This window comes from Temnothorax nylanderi, unplaced genomic scaffold (assembly GCF_030848795.1).
Source record: "Temnothorax nylanderi isolate EJ_2023f unplaced genomic scaffold, tnyl_v1.0 TNYL_tig0351_pilon, whole genome shotgun sequence".
NCBI lineage: Eukaryota > Metazoa > Arthropoda > Insecta > Hymenoptera > Formicidae > Temnothorax > Temnothorax nylanderi.
Window position 1 is genome coordinate 150,630 of NW_027249413.1, and position 23,659 is coordinate 174,288.

General features: G+C 41.6%; 1 protein-coding gene and 1 long non-coding RNA gene across 13 annotated transcripts in view; one reads left to right on the forward strand and one right to left on the reverse strand.

Moving 5' to 3' along the window:
- LOC139781649 (uncharacterized) overlaps positions 1–23,659 on the reverse strand; it is a 173,269-nt gene extending 149,610 nt beyond the window's left edge. For 3 of the 12 annotated variants that reach the window (XM_071720512.1, XM_071720508.1, XM_071720507.1), the window contains exon 1: positions 22,990–23,657. In XM_071720512.1, the coding sequence (XP_071576613.1) occupies positions 22,990–23,108 (119 nt within the window). In that variant the 5' untranslated portion in view covers positions 23,109–23,657. Of the gene's footprint in view, positions 1–20,612; positions 20,747–21,037; positions 22,775–22,989 lie in introns of those variants that run through there. The other 9 variants (XM_071720510.1, XM_071720514.1, XM_071720519.1 and 6 more) reach the window with 7 other exon arrangements.
- LOC139781652 (uncharacterized) lies at positions 8,903–11,396 on the forward strand. The gene is made up of 2 exons (XR_011720612.1): positions 8,903–11,180; positions 11,250–11,396. It is a non-coding gene; the product is annotated as an uncharacterized lncRNA (long non-coding RNA).

The following is a 23,659-nucleotide window of genomic DNA, read 5'->3' on the forward strand; positions in this document are numbered from 1 at the left end:
GCCAGGCGACCGAGCGCCGTGATTGGCTGGGCGACTGGCGCCTCTGTGCCAGGCGACCAAGCGCCGTGATTGGCTGGGCGACTGGCGCCTCTGTGCCAGGCGACCGAGCGCCGTGATTGGCTGGGCGACTGGCGCCTTTGTGCCAGGCGACCAAGCGCCTCTGATTGGCTGGCGACTCGCGCCTCTTGCCAGGCGACCAAGCGCCTCTGATTGGCTGGCGGCTTGCGCCTCTTGCCAGGTGGTGTCTGTACGTCGAGGAAGGCAGCAAGCGATCGTGTGCTACTGCCGAGGGCGTCTAGCGCCTTGAGTCGGTGAGCATTCACGCGCTGCTGCCGTAGGTGTCTTCCGTCTATGTCAGGCGACCAAGCGCCGTTGATTGGCAGGCGACTCGCGCCTCGTACCGGGCGACCAAGCGCCTCTGATTTGGCTGGCGTCTTGCGCCTCTGCCAGGCGACTCGCGCCGAAGGTGCCTGGCGACTTGCGCCTCGTGCCAGGCGACTCGCGGGTCTTCGAGCTTGGAAACTCTTACCCTAGGCGACTAGCGCCCAAAAATATCTGCCTGGGTCCCGTAGGGGGTCTCCCTTTATACTAGTCGGTGCGGAATTTTGACCGTGAGAGAATGCGCGGGCGATGCGACGCTTAGCGGCGTTGTCGCGAACTGCCGGTAATGCAGGCGTCGCGCGGGCGTGTATCATTGGTGGCGCATGCCGCCACATCACCTTCTTCGTTGTTTTGAAGTCGGGATTTGGAAACGTACCGTTTTCCGTGACACTCTGCCACTCCGAGTTGTGGTTTCCGTAGGCGGAGTATCCGCTGGAGTATCTTGTGATTGCTGGAGCGTCTCCTGAGGCTTGTCGTTTGTTTCTTGCTCTGCCAAGATGTAGGCAGGCTTAAGGCGGTCGATAGTTACGTGGACGGTTCTTCCGTTAATCCGTAACTTAAAAACCTTCTCGCCTTTGCTGAGGATTTCGTAAGGGCCGTCAAAAGTGGGTTGCAGAGCCGGCGTTGGTGCATCGTGCCTGAGGAACACGTGAGTTGTGTTTGCCAGGTCTTTGTGCTGGGATATAGGCGGTGACCCTTGTCTTTTGATTGGTTGTGGCCGTAGACTTTTCATCGTCTTCCTGAGTCTCAGTAGGAAGTCACTCGTTTCATTGGCTTGAGTAGTTTCTTGTAGAAACTCTCCCGGAAGTCTCATGGTTTCTCCGTAAACAAGTTCTGCAGGAGTTGCGTGGAGATCTTCCTTGAATGCTGCTCGGATGCCCATCATGACGACGGGTAATACTTCAGTCCGAGCTTCTGTTTCGTGGCATTTGATGGCCGTCTTAATTTGTCGGTGCAAACGTTCGACCATGCCGTTGGCTGCGGGGTGGTAGGCTGTTGTGTGTATATGCGTGGTGCCTGTTAGCCTAGTAAGCTGACGAAACAGGTCGGCCGCAAATTGCCTTCCCTGATCCGTAGTGACCCGCGTAGGTGTACCGAATCTTGCGATCCAGTAAGTGAAGAGATTCTGGGCTACTGTCTCTGCGGATATGTCTGCCACCGGTATGGCTTCAGGCCATTTGGTGAATCGGTCGATGATTGTAAGGCAGTATCTATAACCCATTGAGATGGGTAGAGGCCCAACTAGGTCCATGTAAATGTGCTCGAACCGTTTGGTAGGGCCGACGATTTGTCCTAGAGGCGATCGGTTGTGCTTGTGGACCTTCGATTTTTGGCATGCGAGACATGCTCTTACCCATTCTTGGCAGTCGGCCTTAATGCGCGGCCAGACGTACCTTTCTGCGACTATTCTTGCCGTCGCTTTGGTTCCTGGATGCGATAGACTGTGCAGTGATTGGAACACTTGTCTCCTGTACTCTTTTGTAACGAAGGGACGTGCTATTGGGGTTGACGTGTCGCAATATAATGCTGCACTCGTTCCAGGGATTGATACTTTTGTCAATTTGAGAGAAGAGTTCCCTTTTAAGATGTCTTCCACCTCGGTATCCTCCTCTTGAGCTCGTGACAAATTTTCTAAGTTGATTGCGGACTGAATTTCCTCGACTCGTGAGAGGGTATCAGCGACGATGTTGTCTTTACCCGCAATATGACGAATATCGGTAGTAAACTGACCGATGTATTGCAAGTGTCGTGCCTGCCTAGGAGAGCTATGCAGTGGATCTTGTCGAAAGGCGTATGTGATCGGCTTGTGGTCCGTGAACACCGTAAAGATCCTTCCTTCTAGCATGTGCCGGTAGTGTTTGATAGCGGCGTAGATTGCTAGAAGCTCTCTATCGTAGGGGCTATATTTTTGCTGGGCCGGATTCAGCTTCTTACTGAAGAAGGCTAATGGTTGCCATTCTGTTCCGTCCCGTTGTTGAATGACTGCTCCGATAGCTGTGTTGGAAGCGTCAGTTGTAAGAGTGATGTCTGCCTCTGGCTTCGGATGAGCCAAAAGAGTCGCGCGGGACAGACTATCCTTACATTTGGTGAAGGCTACTTCCAATGCTGCGTTCCAAGTTATGGGAGCCTTCTTTTTGGTTTTGGGACCGCTGAGTAAGCCATTTAAAACTGCCTGGTCCTTAGCGGCCTTAGGAATGAATCTGCGATAAAAGTTGAGAGTCCCCAGGAACCGACGGAGCTGCTGAATGTTCTCAGGTTTGAGAAACTCCTTGATCGCTTCAATTCTTTCTGGCGGAGGTTGAGTGCCGTTCTCCGAAACCTCGTAGCCAAGGAAAAAAACCTTTAACTTTCCGAAAACGCATTTAGAGGGGTTGAGTAAAATGCCGTATTTCTGAAGTCGTTCGAAGAGTATGCGTAAATGCTTCTTGTGTTGTTCTTCGTTCTTTGATGCAATGAGGATATCGTCAATATACGCATAGCAAAAATCCAAGTCGCTTGTGATCTCGTGAATGAAGCGTTTGAATGTTTGTGCGGCATTGCGTAACCCGAACGGCATGAAAAGATATTCGAAGTGTCCGAAAGGAGTTGTTATAGCCGTTTTTGGAATATCATCAGGGTTAACCCTTCGTAGTCACACTGGGTCAATTTGACCCCAGCTCAAGTTTGAAGCTAAATGTCGGTAAGTGCCTGGCTTAAAATGGAGTTTGGCACGCCATCTACCAAGAGTTTGAAGTATCCTCTATCGGTAGAGATCGTTAGTTATTTGATTAAAGCGTCGGTATTTGTATGACAGCGGTTACGGAAACATCGTGTACGAATGGGGGTCAGATTGACCCCTAGTGTGACTAGCACGTAGTTTCAGTGAAAAAAATCGGATTTTTTTTATTGTGTTTAAAACAAGTGTCTGAACCGTAAGTGTGACTGTGGCACCTGCGATATTTTTTTTTCCATTGTTTTTATAATAATAACGTTGTTATTTGTTATCAGATGGCATACAATCTGCGTAGCAGTAGTGAGTTTCGACGCGAATTACTGGAAAACGATGAGGTTGAAAATAATTACGGTGGTAATCTTTCTGAAAGTGAGGAGGATCATGTTTCTATCCAGTCCGAGGGTAGTGAATTTGAAATCTCCGATGAGGATATGGACGTCGACGACACGGAGAATGCGACGCTAGATGAGCGAGTTTTGCAGTCGCGCGCTCGAGGTCGTCCTCAATCAATTTTGAGGGGAAAGAACGGTTTTGTATGGAGTACAAAAGAGCAAAAAAAGCATTCAAGTATGTTAAAACTCCCAAAAAAAGACTGCGACTGCAACTGCGGTTGCACTGAATAAATGTCTTTTTTTGTCGTTTTATAACGAAAAAACAATAATGCTTATGTTTCTGTGTACTCAGGATATCCATAATAATAATAAAATACATTATTTTCTGATAAATCCACATTTTTTTCACTCCAAAATCGGGCCTCTTCATATGCTGGAATAAATACCTTTTTTGAAACGAGCACTAGAGGACTATTTTTTTTTTAAAGTGTCGTATCTTAGGAGTATAACCTGCAAATTTTATTTAAAAAAATTAAAAAATTAAAAAGTTATGATTTTTTAAGTGAAAAAGCTACTTTTTTACGCATGTACTCGTTCACGATTTTTTTTCAACATGTTGCCATTTGATCTCTCACAAAATCGCAGTTGTTTTATATTCTAGAATGTTCAAGGTATGTTCCAGAATTATTTGAACCCGATCGGACCGATACTATTAAAATGGCAACCATTAAAAATCGACGGGGTCAATATGACCCCGTGTGACTAGAATGATATTCTAGAGAAGTGTGACTACGAAGGGTTAACGGGTATCTGATTGTATGCTCGCACTAAGTCAATAGTTGAGAAGATCTTCTTTCCGTGCAAGTTCTGCGAGAAGTCTTCGATGTGCGGGATCGGGTATTGATCCGCTTCTGTTCTAGCGTTAACTCCCCTGTAATCTCCGCAAGATCTCCAGGAGTCTCCTTTCTTTGGCACCATATGTAATGGTGATGACCATGGGCTTTTTGACACTCGAATGATCCCTTCTTGAAGTAGGAGATCGAATTCAGCCTTGGCCGCTTTGAGTTTGTCAGGGGCTAATCGGCGAGGACGGCTTGCCACAGGTGGGCCATCCGTGGTTTTGATGTGGTGAAGCGTGTTGTGTTTTACCGTATGCCTCTTAGCAGTAGCCTTTAAGATATCAGGAAATTCTGCCAAGATTCTGTGGTATTCGTCTTCGATAGCCAACACTCTGATTGATTCCACGGCCCCTTTTTCTGATGTGCCTCTCTTGCGCAAGTGCGTTTTACCATCGAGAAGAGTACCTTTCTGTAGGTCTGGAAGGAGATGGTAATAGGTTAGGAAATCAGCTCCGATGATGGGCTGCGTGACGTTGGCGATGATGAAACGCCATGGAAATGCGCGTCGTAACCCAAGTTCCGGCTGTAGTGTAATTGTGCCGTACGTAGCGATTGCTGAGCCATTTGCTGCATAGAGTTCGTAGGACGTTGGCGTGGTATGTCCCGCTACCATGGAGCGAGGGTAAACACTCACGTCCGATCCTGTGTCAATTAAGAATCGTTTCTTAGTATCCTGACACGTAACGATTAGGCGGCGAGGGCTTGGGGCGGGTCTACTGGCCGCCATCAGTGACTGCCCTGGCCTTTTTCCGACTTGTATGTACAAGGTTGTGTGCACTTCTTTGCTTTTTCACCAAATCGATTGTGGTAATAGCAGTGCTTGTCATTTTTATCGTCGTTATCTTCTTTGGCTTTACCGCGGTTGCGGTTTTGACTACGGCTTCGACTTCGACTTCGATTTCGGCCTTTCTCATTGTCGCGTTGCCTTGACTTGTCTCTTGAGAGGCGTGTGGTGAGTGTGGCCACTTGTTTGGTCAGAGCCTGGATCTTCGCTTCCAAAGACTCTTTAGTTGCAGGCGCAGCTGCTGCTGCCACTACGGCCTTGTTAGTCATCTCGTGGATGCGATCGGCCTGTTCGGCTACGCTGTTGAGCGGATCTTCCGTCCGGGTAGCGAAAACCATCTGCATTTGAGTAGGAAGTCGTCCTAGCCAAAGTGTCCGTAGAAGCGAGTCGGGTACATTCTCACCCGCTAAAGTTCGGAGGTGCCGTAAGAATTGAGATGGCTTGCGATCTCCTAATTCCTCGAGCTCCAAGAGTTGCCGTGTCCGCTGTTCCTGGGAGACGGACATGCGCTGAATAAGTGCTCTTTTTACAGTCCCGTATTTGTCGGTCTCTGGGGGCTGTGTGACTACGTCTTTAATCTCTTTAATCTGACGAGAGTCTAATTGAGATAGAGCGTATGAATACTTCGTAGTGTCTTGGGTGATTCCACTGAGTGTGAATTGTCCTTCCAGCTGTGCAAACCATAATTCGGGTTCATCTCCCCAAAACGGAGGTAGGCGTACAGCGACTTTGCTGACCCTTTCCTCAGTTATATGTATTCTATCGTTACCTTGTGCCATTTTGCTACCTCTCTTTGCGATCACGTCGGGGTTACCAATTTTATGGGCGCTACTACTTATGTTCGGTATTCTACCTTAATCTGTTACTGCTTATTCTAACTTAATCTGCTACTGGTGCGTGAGTAGGAGTTGGCCCAAGGTTAGTGAATCGCAGAGAGGATAGAAATGGAGACGACACTTTCGAATATATGCTTTACAACATTATATTTACAGACTATTTACAGGTGGGCTTGTGTAAGTGTTGGAAAAGCTTCTCTTTAACGCGAAATCCTTTCGGCGGCCACGCGATGATTAATCGGTGTTTCCTGAAAGAAAACTGACAACCGTGTGTCGTGGTTAGCTTGGCGACTCGCGCCTTTTGTGCCAGGCGACCGAGAGCCGTGATTGGCTGGGCGACTGGCGCCTCTGTGCCAGGCGACCGAGCGCCGTGATTGGCTGGGCGACTGGCGCCTCTGTGCCAGGCGACCGAGCGCCGTGATTGGCTGGGCGACTGGCGCCTTTGTGCCAGGCGACCAAGCGCCTCTGATTGGCTGGCGACTCGCGCCTCTTGCCAGGCGACCAAGCGCCTCTGATTGGCTGGCGGCTTGCGCCTCTTGCCAGGTGGTGTCTGTACGTCGAGGAAGGCAGCAAGCGATCGTGTGCTACTGCCGAGGGCGTCTAGCGCCTTGAGTCGGTGAGCATTCACGCGCTGCTGCCGTAGGTGTCTTCCGTCTATGTCAGGCGACCAAGCGCCGTTGATTGGCTGGCGACTCGCGCTTCGTGCCGGGCGACCAAGCGCCTCTGATTTGGCTGGCGTCTTGCGCCTCTGCCAGGCGACTCGCGCCGAAGGTGGCTGGCGACTTGCGCCTCGTGCCAGGCGACTCGCGCCGAGTGGGTCTTCGAGCTTGGGAACTCTTACCCTAGGCGACTAGCGCCCAAAAATATCTGCCTGGGTCCCGTAGGGGGTCTCCCTTTATACTAGTCGGTGCGGAATTTTGACCGTGAGAGAATGCGCGGGCGATGCGACGCCTAGCGGCGTTGTCGCGAACTGCCGGTAATGCAGGCGCCGCGCGGGCGTGTATCATTGGTGGCGCATGCCGCCAAAATAAAAATAGATGAAAATAATGTAAAAATTAGCGATTTTTCCCTTTTTCATTTTGACCGAAAAAACAATTATGTAGAACAACAACAAAAATTTATTCTTCACGTTTTTTCGTACTTTTAAGTACCCTGCAAGTAAAGAAAATTTGCTGGTATGTCCATAAGATGCATACGCACCCGCACACGTACACACACACGCACACGCGCACGCGCACGCGCACGCGCACGCACACGCACACGCGCACGCACACGCACATGCACACGCACACGCACACGCCCACGCCCACACCCACGCCCACGCCCGCGCCCGCGCCCACGCCCACGCACACGCCCACGCCCACGCCCACGACCACGACCACGCACACGCACACGCACACGCACACGCACACGCACACGCCCACGCCCACGCCCACGCCCACGCCCACGCACACGCACACGCACACGCACACGCACACGCACACGCACACGCACACGCACACGCACACGCACACGCACACGCACACGCACACGCACACGCACACGCACACGCACACGCACACGCACACGCACACGCACACGCACACGCACACGCACACGCACACGCGCACGCACGCGCACACACACACACACACAACATAGCGTAAATCCGACCGTGCGACCTCCTCGTGGTACGCTTTGGATAACGGTAATGTCTGCGGTATTTTTTCAGCTTTTAGTGAAAAAATACTGAACAATTTTTTTGTTCTTGCTGATAGTAAAGGTCGATAGTGTCGATAGCAAAGGACTTAGTAAAGGTCAATGTAGTGTCAGTGCACTGAAAATTAATTTTTTAACGTTAATTGAACTTTATTTTCCATTTTTTTTTCACTGAAATAATTAAGCAATTTTACAATTTTTTGTACGTTTTGCCCCATAAAACCATATGACCACCATGAAAAATATTTCATATTTGACAAATTTTCTTTAATTGCAGGGTACTTAAGGAGAATGGTAAGGTTTAAACGGCTGAAAATTGGGTAAAATTCAAATGTTGTTCGTGGACAAACAAATAAACATACATAAATTTTCTTTTGAAGGATGTTATTAGTGCTTTCTTAATGAACTAAACAAGACGTAAAATTCCCAAGAATATAAATAATTAAGGGTGATATTGATGATTGAAGGCAACCGCGCAATTTGCGCACTGCTCTGTTCTTACCACGATTCCTGGTGAACGAGTTGGAATTTTTCAATTATTTTGGTGCTATTTTGTTAGTGAGATCCCCTTCTCTATAGACTGAACCTAAAGTCTAAAAAAGAAATACAACTCTGTTCTCTCAAAGAAATAAATGATCGGACAATTCGTTCGAAAATTAACAAACAGGTAATCCGCTGCTTTCAATTGGTATTATAAAAAGCCGATCAAGGCCAGAACAATGTCCGATCAATGATATCCGAATATCATTGATTATAATTAATTGGATATCATTGATCGGACATTTTTATAATTTCGATTGAAAGTATCGGATTATCCTTTTGTTAATTTTTGAACGAATTGTCTGATAATTTAGACCTGGATTTTTCTCTCAGTGTACGTCAAGATTACAACAATGGCAGCCAAAAAAGAAAAAATTTCGAAAAATTTAAGTTATTTGTTGTTAAACCAGTTACAAAAAATTAATTTTTGTGCGCTAAAATAGGTTCAGTTTACGGAAAAATTCGTTATATTCGAATAAGAAGTTTGAGTCGCCAGTAGATAATTAAAAATTACTAAAGATGTTGTAATCGACCCAACTGGCCAAATTTATTAATCGAAAAACGCTACGTTTCGACCGAGGATCCGGTCCTTTTCAAGCGTGTATACAAAACTCACAAATGTCGATTAGTCAAGCATAATGCCCTAACTACACCGAATCTAAAAGCTAAACGACAAAAAATTAATTCGCAATTAAGTGAAAATTATAGGGTTGTGTGGGGTGATGTGCAACACGTTCACGCGTTGCTCGAAAAACATATCCAAAAATCAAATTCTTGAATATATCATGGCTGTATAATGTAGAGGAAGGAACATACTACAATTCTGCGCGATTAGATTTTCAAAATGTTAAATTTTTCCTAAAAATTTTTCGAGTTTTCAAAAACGTCTGTTTTAGCATTTTCCAATTTTCTTGGGGTGATGTGCAACACAGGTAAAATTAAGGTAAAAAATGCATGAATATCGACATCAATCGACTTAAATGTTAAATTTGGGCTTCTTAAATACAAATTAATCGAATAATGAAAGGAAAAATTCAAAAAACTTTATTTTTTATCATCTGAAAAATCGCAGTTGTCACAAGTAAAATAGTTGCGACCTTGCATGTCGACACATTTCAAATGATAAGGAATGTCGCAAGTGTTACAGTAAATTGAATTGTTAAAAAAAAAAAAAAATAAAAAAAAATAAAAAAAAATAAAAATTTAAATTTAAATTTTTTTATTCGTAAAATAGCGATAAACTAGCGAAAAATGAGTGTTGCACATCACCCCACAAAAAGTGTTGCACATAACCCCAAACACGTTATTTTGCGCGGACTGGCGTGACACCAATACAACGTAAGAAAATCACAAAATCGCTTTGGATTATCGAAAGTACTTGAAAAACTAACAATATAAAAATATTTACCTATAAGATGACTAAAACCAATTCACGAAATCACTATAAATGTGAGAAGCGAAAATTACATTGAGCTCCAGAAATTTAACTCGCTTTTCGTACAGCAAAACAGGGTGCGTGCCATCTCGCGAGTTATTTATCTAAAACAAGGTACTATTGACACAAATAGATGGCAGTATGCGGTTTTGTCAAATGTCGACATGCAGACCAGGAATCGGAAACGTTGCACATCACCCCATGTTGCACATCACCCCACACAACCCTATCAATATTATACAAAACTGAAACTTACATATTTGTGCGTCGGAATCTAAGTAATAACAAATTCGTTGAACGGTATATTTCGTGAAATGTTTGTAACATGACATAGCCGAGCGGTGGTAAAATTTAGACTGATGAGCCTGACACTTATAAACAGACTGGTGCCGTAAACAATAAAAGGCAAGAACATAGAGAGGGAAGCAGCGGAGAGGAGAAACCAGCTATATTTCTTTTATGATATGTTCGTAGAGAACGTTAAGATTCTCCGTGTCCTTTTGCAAATTGATGGTGTCGTCAAATTTTTTAATAAAAAACATCTCCGCTATTTCTCTCTTTCTGGTCTGTCCTTCCTTATGTAATATTTCAGGTTTTCCCCAGTCAAAATCATGCCCATAGGATATTCGGTGTTCACTCACTACAGAAAGATTGCTAGCGTGTTTTCTAATATCGCTCTGGTGTTCCCTGAGACGCGTACACAGATGCCTTTTAGTCTGCCCTATATGAAAAATTCCACGATGGCAATATTAAAATAATTAAAGAAATTTTGAACAACAACAGTTTTCCTAAACCAATCGTTAATAAACACATTGCCAAACGTCTAAACACTCTCAAAACACGTAACAACACACTTAATACTCCCACTGACAATAACACAACTTTTGATTTTAAGAACTGCATACCTTTACCCTATATAAAAACGTTGAGTGATAGCATTTGCCGTACTTTAAATGAACTCCACATCACTACCTTATTCACGGTTCCTAAAAAACTTGATTGCTTAATAAGACGGGGCAAAGACAGAATTAACGACCTAAAACAAACTGACATAGTGTACAAAATTAACTGCAGGGATTGTAGGGCCACATATATAGGGCAGACTAAAAGGCATCTGTGTACGCGTCTCAGGGAACACCAGAGCGATATTAGAAAACACGCTAGCAATCTTTCTGTAGTGAGTGAACACCGAATATCCTATGGGCATGATTTTGACTGGGGAAAACCTGAAATATTACATAAGGAAGGACAGACCAGAAAGAGAGAAATAGCGGAGATGTTTTTTATTAAAAAATTTGACGACACCATCAATTTGCAAAAGGACACGGAGAATCTTAACGTTCTCTACGAACATATCATAAAAGAAATATAGCTGGTTTCTCCTCTCCGCTGCTTCCCTCTCTATGTTCTTGCCTTTTATTGTTTACGGCACCAGTCTGTTTATAAGTGTCAGGCTCATCAGTCTAAATTTTACCACCGCTCGGCTATGTCATGTTACAAACATTTCACGAAATATACCGTTCAACGAATTTGTTATTACTTAGATTCCGACGCACAAATATGTAAGTTTCAGTTTTGTATAATATTGATATAATTTTCACTTAATTGCGAATTAATTTTTTGTCGTTTAGCTTTTAGATTCGGTGTAGTTAGGGCATTATGCTTGACTAATCGACATTTGTGAGTTTTGTATACACGCTTGAAAAGGACCGGATCCTCGGTCGAAACGTAGCGTTTTTCGATTAATAAATTTGGCCAGTTGGGTCGATTACAACATCTTTAGTAATTTTTCGTTATATTCATTTAAAAAAAAAATCAAGTCGATACCTGCAGCCGTTTGTGAGTTATCATGGCAAAATTAGCAAAATATACCATTTTGTAAAAAACACTGTTAAAGTTTAGAATACTCTAGTTTTAGCTAGAAAATTGATACGTTCAAAGCTCAAAAGTTATCCGTGCTATAAAATGACGCTCCAAGTCAGCTTCCATTTCAGCAGTAATCACAAAACATCACAGATTTTTTTGGCTTTTGCCTCTTTTTAGTCCAGTCGGCACGTCGTTAAAACTGACAAAATAATCGATTAATTCGGACAAAGCTGGAAAACATTTTAATCGCTTTGTTTGGGTGTCAGTAATGACATACTAAATTTTCGACCTCTTCCGTGGTGTGCTTTAGCCGCCATCTTGGAAGAAAGGGGTGAAAAATCGGTTTTTCGCGAATATCTCGGTTTCCATTAGACTTAGGCTAAAATAGTTTAATACAATATTGTAGGGAATTAAATTCTCTACAAAAAAGGAACTATAGGTTTTTTTTCCTACGACCAATAGTTTTGGCGCTAGAGCCGGGAGGAATAGGATACTTTTTGTAACAAACGGTTTTAGCGACTCTATCTCGCCGTATCTCACTTCTCAGATAAATGGCGTTGTTATTGTGCTAGTGAACCGTTGTCGTTTCACACATCTGGCTTTGTATTATTTACTCTACAGTGCTATAAGTATACTCCTTGTTAAAAGCTAGGAGCATCCAAGATTTTAAATAAATTAAAAGATATAGTTATGACGATTATCTCACTGTTTACAATGGAACATTGTTAAATTATTATGTTATGCAAATTACGGTTAATCCTAAATATTCTAATAAATAGTGAATTCTAATAAATGTACGATCTATAGCGTGCCCCAAACTTTTGACTGAGAATGTATCGGAGAAGGGTCTAGCGAGGGGACGCACACAACGGCTTTCTCATACGTCCTTCGGTGGCTGGGCTCAGGTCAAAATTTAGTATAGCATTGGCTTTGATCGACGCTGCATGTGTTTTTCGTGTTCCTATACTAAAATAAAATTATGAATTTAGAGCAGTGTTTTATTTGTGAGGAGACGTTATCCCGCGGTGATACAGTTGATGTCAAATAGAGAGGAATTAAAACTCTCATCGAGAGCAGTAGAGAAAGAAAAGACAATAAACAATTATTTCTAAGGGGATTAAACTGTGTAACTGTGCACGTCAAGTGCCAGAAATCTTATATAAATAAAAAACTTATAATTGCATCACTGAGAGCCAAGGAGAAAGCTGTTCCTAATGTAATCGGCTCCCGAAGATCGAGCATTTCACCTTTCAACTTCAAGACGACGCGCGACGCGTCTGTTCTGCGCGGAAGATGCATCGGAAGTATTTATAAAAAAACAAACGAAGAAAAATGTTGCAAGGCGCGATACTGTGCACGTGATCAGTACGATGCAAGTTAAAGAGAATATTTTGGAAACTGCAAAGAAAAGAGGAGATACGTGGGGCAAAACTGTAAGTATGCGCATCTTAAACGTAATGGATTTAGTTGCAGCCCAGGGTCGATACCACGGTTCATGTATGCGAAAATTTTTTCATTCTTTGAAAACGTACGAGGTTCCCGGACGTCCCGAAACCGAATATGCAAAAACAGCTATTGACTTTATTTCTTCGTTTCTCGAAGAACATCGCGATGAATGCCAGTTTTCATTAACTGAAATTTTAAAAGAGTATAAAGATATTGACCAAGAGAGAGGGAGCGAACGAGCGACGGTGGAGAGGAAAGAGAAGAAAAAAAAACAAAGCAAAGAAAAGAAAGAGTGGAGCGAGCCAAGAAAGCGACCACATATCTTATACTTGTTCCGCCCTTCCATAAAACACTTGTATCAGAAGTTTTGTAATAAATATCGTACTCTTAAATCTTGGAAAAGAGTTTAAAAGATTCATTGAATACCTGATATCCTGAATGGATCTGAGGAGCCACAATCCACATCGCCGAGGACAGTTAATTATCCTAGGGATTTACCTCCTTAACTGCAGAAGAAGAACCCATCAACGAAGGCGTTCTGCCGGATCGAGTAACTTCGCATCACCAAAACGTCACAAGTTGAAAATTTTTGGCGAAGATATTGATCTTTTAGTGTTACTGACAGCCTTAGCATCATCTAAATTCTAAATCTAACATCTATTTTATGAAACCGAGCAAGGGAAAACAGAGCAGAAGATTTATTCATCTACTTTCTTCCAATATCCTGATATTGCTGAGCATATTCTCTTTCTTCACGCATTTACTGGTTGTGATACCACTTCAACATTTTTCAGGCAGGGTAAAATAAAATTTATTAAACTGTTCCAAAAAGATGAAAATTTGCAGAATATTTCAAAAATTTTTGGAGATCCGGATGCTCATCCAGATTTCATTGACATAGCAGGACAAAAATGTATTCTCGCTTTAGCAAAGAGCAATAGTTTTCTGGATGAGTTTCGTTTTTCATGCTTCGCCAAATCTACGTCGAAAGTAATGTTCAACATTGCTTCTATACCACCTACTGAAGCAGCTGCACGTCAACACTCTTTCAGAGTCTACCATCAGATTCAGCAGTGGCGCGGAGTTAAAAAAAAATCCTCAAGATTGAGGCTGGAAATATACAAAAAATGGTCCAGTTCCTTCAATGAAGGAAGCCGCTCTGCAGGATATTCTGAAGAAGATCTTCTGCAAATGCACAAAAGGCTGCAAAGCAAATTGCTGTTGCAGAAAAGCTGGATTGCGATGCTCTGTGACTTGTTTCAACTGTCGAGGTCAAACATGCACAAACATCGACATTATAATAGATCACTGTGACTACGATGAAGAAATCGACGTAACTGTTCAACATTTTGAGGAGACATTGACTGATCCTGACAATAAGATTGATTCGAACAACGAGGAAGAACCAGAAGAAGCAGAGAAGGAAGATAATATTGAGGAAAAGGAAGATGCTGCGGAAGATAACATTTGCCAACCCTCTACATCAAAAAGAACAAGATTTGAATAATTAATTTTTGTACTTCTCTGACTGCTGCAGACCTTGAGGTGAGCTCTCTCCTTTTTCTTTCTGTTTTAACGATTGACTAAATATATTTTTCCTTTTTACAGTGAAAATGTCCACTATAACTGTGCGTACCAGCTCGCTTGTCACGACATCTCCTCAAGAAGGGAACTTTCTGCCTCGAGCTCTGCAGGAATAGAATCTTCTTATCTCAATAAATGGTGAAATGGCTCGAAAGAAGAGCCGAAACGTTCATCACATCTGAATACACGGTTTTTTTCTTTTTTATTTGCGCACCACGTTCCGTGCCTGACTCGCATTCGACGTTTTAAATCGTTGACACTTTCACGAGTCTAATTATATTATTGAATAATTAAGACAACCCTGGTAAAAAAATTCTCATAATCTTAATAATAAACTGAGTGGATTAGGCCTACAGGGGACACCACATAAAAAAAACGCGCCACTAACTCTACCGCAAGGTGGTGAGGAAACGAGTTGAAAAGTACACTACAGCCTCTGAGAAGTGAGGTACGGCGAGATAAAGTCGCTGAAACCATTTGTTACAAAAAGTATCCTACTTTTCCCGGCTCTAGCGCCAAAACTATTGGTCGTAGGAAAAAAACCTATACTTCTTTTTTTGTAGAGAATTTAATTCCCTACACTATTGTATTAAACTATTTTAGCCTAAGTCTAATGGAAACCGAGATATTCGCGAAAAACCGATTTTTCACCCTTCTTCCAAGATGGCGGCCGAAGCACACCACTGGGGAGGTCGGAAACTTAGTATGTCATTACTGACACCCAAACAAAGCGATTAAAATTTTTTCCAGCTTTGTCCGAATTAGTCGATTTTCAAATGTACTTGCCGAGTGGACTATTTGCCTGTACGCAAACCTGTACGCGGACTTTTTGCCGGCCAGCATTCACATTTTTAACTTTCCTGAGCTCAATTTTGCGAATTTCTCAAAAAACCAAACAGGGAAATATTCTTAAAGAATCACACTACCAAAAGATGTAAAAAACTAAAAATTGAATTTTTCGAAATTTCAAACCTTACCATCCCCCTTAAAAGTAAAAAAAACGTGAACAATAAATGTTTGTTGTTGTTCTACACAATTGTTTTTTGGGTCAAAATGAAAAAGGGAAAAATCGCTAATTTTTACATTATTTTTATTTATTTGTATCATGTCTACAAGTTATTTTAAAAAATTTGGCAATTATACCATTAGATAGAGCAGAGTTTCAGCTTTAAGAATCTGTTTTTTTAATTGTGGTACAATGATTTTTAACAGAGTTATGAGCAATTAAAGTCAAAATGCTCATTTCTTATTCAATTCACGATAACTAAGTAGCAAAAAATCGTAGAAACATAAAGAAAAGATTTTGTAGGAAAAACTTCAAGCCTTTACGTTAAAAAGTTGAAAATTTTCTCAGATTTTGTGTGTGTACGTAACAGGCCGACAAAGTGAGAAGAAAATTTTCCATTTTGTCCAGTTCATAGTTTTCTATATGTAAAAATTACCAAACTCACAGAAACTAAAAAATAATAGTGACCTTTCAAAAGTAGAGATTTCAAGCTATAAAATCCTTTTTTTAAACTTAAATTTCGTTGATTTTTAACGAAGTTACAGCTGCTTGAATTTTACCTATTTTTTAAGAAAAATTTAGTCCTTTTCTAAAAAGGGCATGTCATCGATACTCGAATCTATCAAAGTATTGTTGTCGCTTTTTCGCGATGCCGATTGATTCTCTCTCTACGCTTACTTCACGAACGGCTGTTGTCATATGGCATATTTTGACAGTTGTGTGGTTAATAGGGTGTAATAGTAACAGTGAAATATTAAAGTTAAATAACGCGCGCATAGCGCGTGCCTGTGATGTCTAGTACATCAAAAAAAAAAAAAAAATTTTTTTTCGGGAGTTCTGGCGGAAGAGGTAAAATATTCTTTAGAATACCATCCTATTCCGTCCCTTCCCCCCTCTCCCCTCTTCCCTCGTGTACACGCGCGCGCGTGTGTGTATGTGTATATATATATATATATATATATATATATATATATATATATATATGCTTCCTTTATGAAATTATCGCTATCTAAGTACTAGAGCAGTACTGGATTATAAGCACTTTGGAATGAATTTGAATGTCGAAGACTGAAAAAATTTATAAACTTTGTTGTACTACACATTATTAATGCTTCTTATTAATAATAAAATGTTCTTATAAAACAAAGTACTTATAATCCAGTTTACTACTCTCTAAAACATTTTTTAAATTGCAACAAATTACTGATTATATGTTAATTATAAGTATTAATAACACTGTACAACATCCTATACTTTCTCAAGTTTTTTAACTGGAGGTGATTTAGCTCATTGTCACACTCCTGAGTAATCTGATTATCTGATATATGTGATTCACTCAGGTCACTCTCATTTCTTTTAATTATACTTGATAGCAACAATTATGGCAAAGAGTCTGGCCAGTTTTCCTATGGCGGGATGCCCCCGGCGATATCGGGCTGATTTTCACACATAAAGTACCTTATGACCCAACACCAAATAACCGTTCATACTAGCTTCTAGAACAATGTGATTCCGTAGTTATGACGTCAAATTAAAAAATAAAAAAGTTTTTTTTCTCCGGAACGGGAAAAGCTAGGACCTTAAGAAAAATATGGGTAGTAGAATACCTTAGGAGGGTTCAAACAAGTATGGTTTAATTTGATTCCGACATCTATAGGGTGTCCAAAAAAATATTTTATTTTTTAAAACAATATTTTTTTAACACTCCGGTAGAGATATCACTATCATATTTTATATACAACATTACTACTTACTCATGTATAATATATATTTTACTCGAGATGATTGTAGCGGTACAACATGGTTAAAAATACAAAAAATTAAAAATATCTCTTCTTTTACACTTGAGTTACAATGAGTTAGATCTTTGATTTTTCTTTTTGATTTAATCTTACTATTTTTTGATTTAATTTAGATTTTACGATACTTTTAAAATTGTAAGTGGCACTCACTTTCTTCAAAAAAAGTGTGCAAATTAGAAACTTGCACATTGCTTCCTCATTATTACAGATCGCTACCATTGCTCCTATTTTATTTTGCTCACAAAGTTCCTCTATGAGGAAGCTTGTATTTTATTTGATGCATAATTATTAGTATTTATTAGTTTGGCTTCGATCCTCATAGAGGAAGCTTTATGAGCAAAATAAAATAGGAGCAATGGTAGCGATTTGTAATAATAAGGAAGCAACGTGCAAGTTTCTAATTTGCATACTTTTTTAAATTTTAAATTTAACCTTTTTATGAATTAAAAAAGGTCAGCTTAGTAGCACAAGTGGGGTTTTACAATTGACGCAATGTCAAATCGATGTTGACTTTGGGAGTTCAGGCTACATGGTCCATATATGGACTTCGCATATGGACCTTTGATTGCGTATAAAGCTGGATCTAATCAACTAAATTTTAAAGAATTATATATAAAATAGGGGTAGAGAAAAGACTAAAGAATATAATAAAATTAGAAATAGCCCGATATCTTAAAATTTGCGGAAGTTAAAACTACCACAGACATTTCTAAAAAAATTATGGACCTTTGATCGCATATAAAGCTGGGTCTAATCAACCAAATCTTAAAGAATTATATATGAAATAGAGGTAGAAAAGACTGAAGAATAGTCCGATATCTCAAAATTGGCGGAAGTTAGAGCAACCACGAACATTTCTCAAAAAATTCAAAATTTTATAAAGAAAGAACCTTTTTACCGATTATCGCCAAATTCAATACCAACCTTCTTTTAATGATACTCTATATAAAATTACATGTATAACTGATACATGTAACTTTTTAAACAGAAATCGGTAATCTCTTCACCGATCCTCGTCAAATTCAATAACAATCTTCCTTTAATGATACTCAATCCATCAAATAACTTAGGGTAGACCGAGGCGAATCGGATCAATATAAGTTTTAAGACAGTTTTCGTTAGTGTTTTGTTTCAAACAAGCGGTTTATCGTGCTAATTAGTAATCCAATTCGTCTCATCGGTCTACCCTCCCGGGAAAAAAAAAAGATTATATATAATTATATGTAAATATATATGATTATATATAATGCAATTATATATGAATTTTGTCTCTATATGATCATATATGTATAATTATATATAATCATATATAATCATATATGAACATATATAATGATATTATATATTGTAAATATATATAATCATATATGGGGTGACGGCTGGTCTAGTGGGTAGAGCGCCAGATTCATAATCCGGAGAACCGGGTTCGAATCCCGCTAGGCCACTGAGAATTCTCAGCAAAAACGCTGCCCCCTCCATCTAGCGGAGAGAGGTATCCCTAGATGGAAAAACTGGGCTCCGTCTTTCGGAAGAGACGTTAAACCGTTGGTCCAAAGGAAATGGTAATGGTAATGGATGAGTTGGATAGGGTTGGGTACGTCCCTTTTTAAAAACGCCCTTGCCCCTTGACTTGGATAGGGTTGGGTACGTCCCTTCAAAAACGCCACAAGGTACTAGATTGTAAACCCTACGGGGATATGCAATAAAATAATAGTTTACGAGTTTACGAGTTATATAATCATATATGACCATATTATAGTCAATGTATATTGAAAAAGAACTGTTAACTTCGATAATAAAGGATTGATAAATTAAGATTTATATTTTTTCAAAAGCTATAGAATCCAAAATGAAATGATTTATTCCATATATTATAACTTTGGCACTGCTTGACGTGAGACATTTTTATACCACTGTCTGTCAAATTTTAAATACGAGAAACGAATCCTATCGAATGCCATCTATTGGATAATCCAAATTTAAAGTTTATATATGATTATATATAATCATATATAATTTACATGGATAAATGCTTCTTATATATAATTTATATATAAATTATATGAACTTAAATATAATATGTCAAACTGTATATAAAACATTTATGTAGTAGTAGTAGTCTTTATTGCTTGTCCCCACAGGGTTTGCAAGGCGTTTTTACGGAACGTACCCAAACCTTTACAATCCTCCTTAACTCACAACAGACATATACATAGCTTTTACATAGCCGGCGTTTTCCAGGGACGTGCCCAACCCTTTACAATCCTGTCCCTTCCTAACCCGACCTGACCATAGCGGCCTTTCACATACTCTTTCCCTCCCTCCCTTCCTCGCTCACTACTTCTCCTCCCATTTCCCCTCATCCTTGTTCCATACAATTTCCCTTCCATCCACCCAGATTCTCCTATTTTCCACCCGCGTTCTTCTTCCTTTGACCCTCTCCTCTCTCGCCTTCTCTAACAGTCTCCACCTCGTCTTCCTCTCCTCCAAGGATAGGTCCTCATCCACCCCAATCCCCCACCTCTGCCTGAATACCCCATACCTTCCTAGCAGCTCCTCTCTCTCCTTCTCATCTTCCAGCTCCGCTATCACTACCTCTCTCCCTCCCTCCCCACTTCTTTCCCAGACCCTTCTAATTCTCGGGACCCTACCTAGCACCTTCTCCACCACCCTTTCCATCACCCCCCTCCTTTCTTCAGCGTCCCGCCCGTCTAGCCCCCTCCAGACCACATTCCTCTTTCTTCTTTCCTTTTGCTCTCTTTCTTCCTCCAGCCTCCTTACTCTCTCCTTCAGGCCTCTTGACTTCTCGCTCTCTTCCTTCTCTCTTCTTTCCTCCCCCTTCTGTGGCCCTTCCCTCTTCTCCATATACCCCACCCTCTCCGTCCCTTCCGTCCCTCTCATCTCCGACGACCCAACTCTTCTCCTCGCCTCCTCATCCACCCACCTTCTAATACTCTCACCTCTGTCCCAGACAAGCTTCCTCTCTTCCTCTCCCCCTTCCTTGGATTCTCTCTGCGCCTCTCTTACATCTGCCATCACTTTCTCCCCCCTTTCCCTACTCTCTCCTACGACCTCTCCTCCCGACTCCTTCCACACCTCCTTGCCGCTCTTCCCTTCCAACTTGGCTCCTGCCTCGCTTCCTGTGCACTCTGCACCTTCCACTCCCCCTACTCTTCCCTCCAGCACCTTTCTGATCTTCTCTAACTCCTCTGCTATCTTGCACCACACCCTCATGCTCTGCGACTCCTCCATTTCCCCCCTCTGTCTTCCGTCTCCTTCGCTCCACGTACCTTCTTCTTCTCTGCCTGCGCCCCCTCTCCTGCACCACCCCTTCTGCTTCCTTCAGTCTTCTGTCTCGACCCTCCGCTCCCCTTCTCACTCCCCGTCCGCTCCTCCACCTACTCTCACGGGTCTCTTCTTCCTCCTACAAACAAAACCTTCTCAGATCTTACTTCCCTCTCTCCTTCTCTCTCTCTCTCTCTCTCTCTCTCTCTCTCTCTCTCTCTCTCTCTCTCTCTCTCTCTCTCTCTCTCTCTCTCTCTCTCTCTCTCTCTCTCTCTCTCTCTCTCTCTCTCTCTCTCTCTCTCTCTCTCTCTCTCTCTCTCTCTCTCTCTCTCTCTCTCTCTCTCTCTCCTCTAACCCTCAATCGTGTCGTGTGTGTGTGTGTGTTCCCGCGGCCAACCTCCTATCCCTCTTCTTCTTCTCCCTTACTTACTTTATTCTCTCCTTGACTCCACTCACTCCTACTTTCCCTCTCTTCTGCTTTCTTCCTCGCCTTCCTTGACTTCTCTTTTCCGCTTTTCTACCTTTCCGCTTTTCCGCTTCTCCTTTACCGATCAGCTCTTCATTGCCTTGCGACCACTAGCTTCCACATGCTATTGCCTAGCGCGCACCTCCTCGATCGAACCATCGTCTCGATCCATCGATTTCTCGATTTCTTCCGCTCCTCTCCCATTTGCTGCCGTGCAGTTCTCTTGCGCGCTCGCCTTAATCCAAACGCCTCTCACGCCAACTCCTCCGTCGCCGGTATCTACTCTCTCCTCCTTACCGACCTGCTCTGCCCGCAGCACACTCTTGCGCGCCACGTCCTACCGCCCCGCAGTGGTGCCAACATGCTCTTTCGGAGCAGTCGCCTCCCCGCGCCGGCTCGGACCGATACCTCCATAGCGCCTTCTTCTCGTCGACAGCCAACCAGCGGACTCCACGTCTCCACTTCTGCCCGCCAGGCCCTGCTCCAGCTCCAGCTAACACTCCCCTTCCACCGCCTCTCACCTCTTCCCTCCCCGGCGACCTCCTTCCCGTTCCTCACCGTCATCCTAACCTCACTTTCAACTCTTCTCTTCTACCTCGGTTTCTGGCCACATCACCTCGAATCTTTCCTCACCTCCAATGCCTCTTCTTCCTCTCAACCTCCTTCGTAACCTTCTTCATTCCTGCGCCTCCACCTTTTCACACAATTCTGTCTTCGACCCAATTTCTACCTCCTCGAGCTTTCCACCTGTTCCCCCGCCGAGGGCTAACGGGGGGCTCCCAAAAACATTTATGTATATTTAAATATATTTTAATTGCCTGTGTAATTATATATATCATATATAATCATATAGGGTTATATATACATCCATATGAATCTTATATGTATCCATACATGAATGCATAGGTATATGATCTATTGTTCATATCTAGTTATATTTGGAATTATATATGCCCATATATAATGATATACTTAGTTTAATGCCTTTCAGTACTCAAAATAACTGCTATATTTTTCAAACTTCTTTTGTTAATAACTTTTTAATAAAAAACGACCGCCGGCTAAAACCTTCTGAAGGTCACTCAGGAGGGTGACCTTGACAACATATGTCAAGGTCAAGGTCATTGGCGAGTGGGGTCTTTTTGTAAATAATTACCTTGATTTTTTGTGTTTTTAACCATGTTGTACCGCTACGATCATCTCGAATAAAATATATATTATACATGGGTAAGTAGTAATGTTGCATATAAAATTTGATAGTGGTATCTCTACCGGGTGTTAAAAATTGTTTTGAAAATTAAAATATTTTTTTGAACACCCTATAAATGTCGGAATCAAATTAAACCATACTTGTTTGAACCTTCCTAAGGTATCCTACTACCTACATTTTTTTAAGGTCCTAGTTTTTCTTGTTTTGGAGAAAAAAAAACTTTTTGATTTTTTAATTTGACCTTATAACTCCGGAATCACGTTGTTCTAGAAGCTAGTATGAACGGTAATTTAGTGTTGGGTCATGAGGTACTTTATGCGTGAAAATCAGCCCGATATCGCTGGGAGCATTCCGCCATAGGAAAACCAGCCAGACTCTTTCATATTTTTGTTATTTAACTTTTTATTGATGAAATCATATTATATATCGATATAATCAAATAGTTTTTTAAATTTATTTTTATTTAATAAATTTTCAATTTTTATGTATCTTTTCCTTTTTTATACTACAAAAGTTGTGATGTCTTTTAAAGCAAGAGCTGAATCATCCTTAGTCAAAAAATTGACAAATTGTCAATTGAAAATTTTTTGTACTGTGTAATTATCTAACATTGACGTAATTTATAATAATAAAATTATCTAGCATTAAAGTACTTATTAAGAAATCTATTGCTTTTTGATTAATTTTATTGTCCTTGCAGATGTACCTTCTCAATACTGTAACTTTCTGCGTATGAAGATGATGATCGCGAGGTAGCTGGACTAGAAGTTCCATACTTCCGGTCAGCATATCTGCCGGGGTATCCTCGGTCACAGTAAGAACCATTCTGGATGGCCTCTCCTCTCTGTTCCTGAAACAAGATGTTATTCAATTAAAATTGTTAACGGATAAAAATTACCCAGTAAACAATTTGTCAGCAAATTGTAACCAATTTTACACCAAATACGCGCAAAACTTGTCGACAAATCCGGTGCGATCTGTGTCTGCAATACGCTTGTGTCTTGCTAGCAAAGCTTGTGTACATGACTTGACACCAAATTGACGCCAAATATCGAGCAGAACAGGGCAGCAAAAGTTCAACGGCAAATTTGCGCCATATTGTAAACAAGGCTTGCCAACAAAAGCTCGACAGCAAATTTGTGCCAAATTGCGAGCAAACCTTGACGAAAAAACTTGACGCCAAATTGACACCAAATACCGAGCAAAGCTTGCCAGCAATCTAACAGCAAATTGTTGACAAATTGCTATCAAAGTTTGTTGACAAAACCCGACGCCAAATTGATATCAAATATCAAACAAGATTTGAGAACAATACATAACAGCAAATTGGCACCAAATACAGAGCAAATCTTGATGACACAGCTTGACGCCAAATT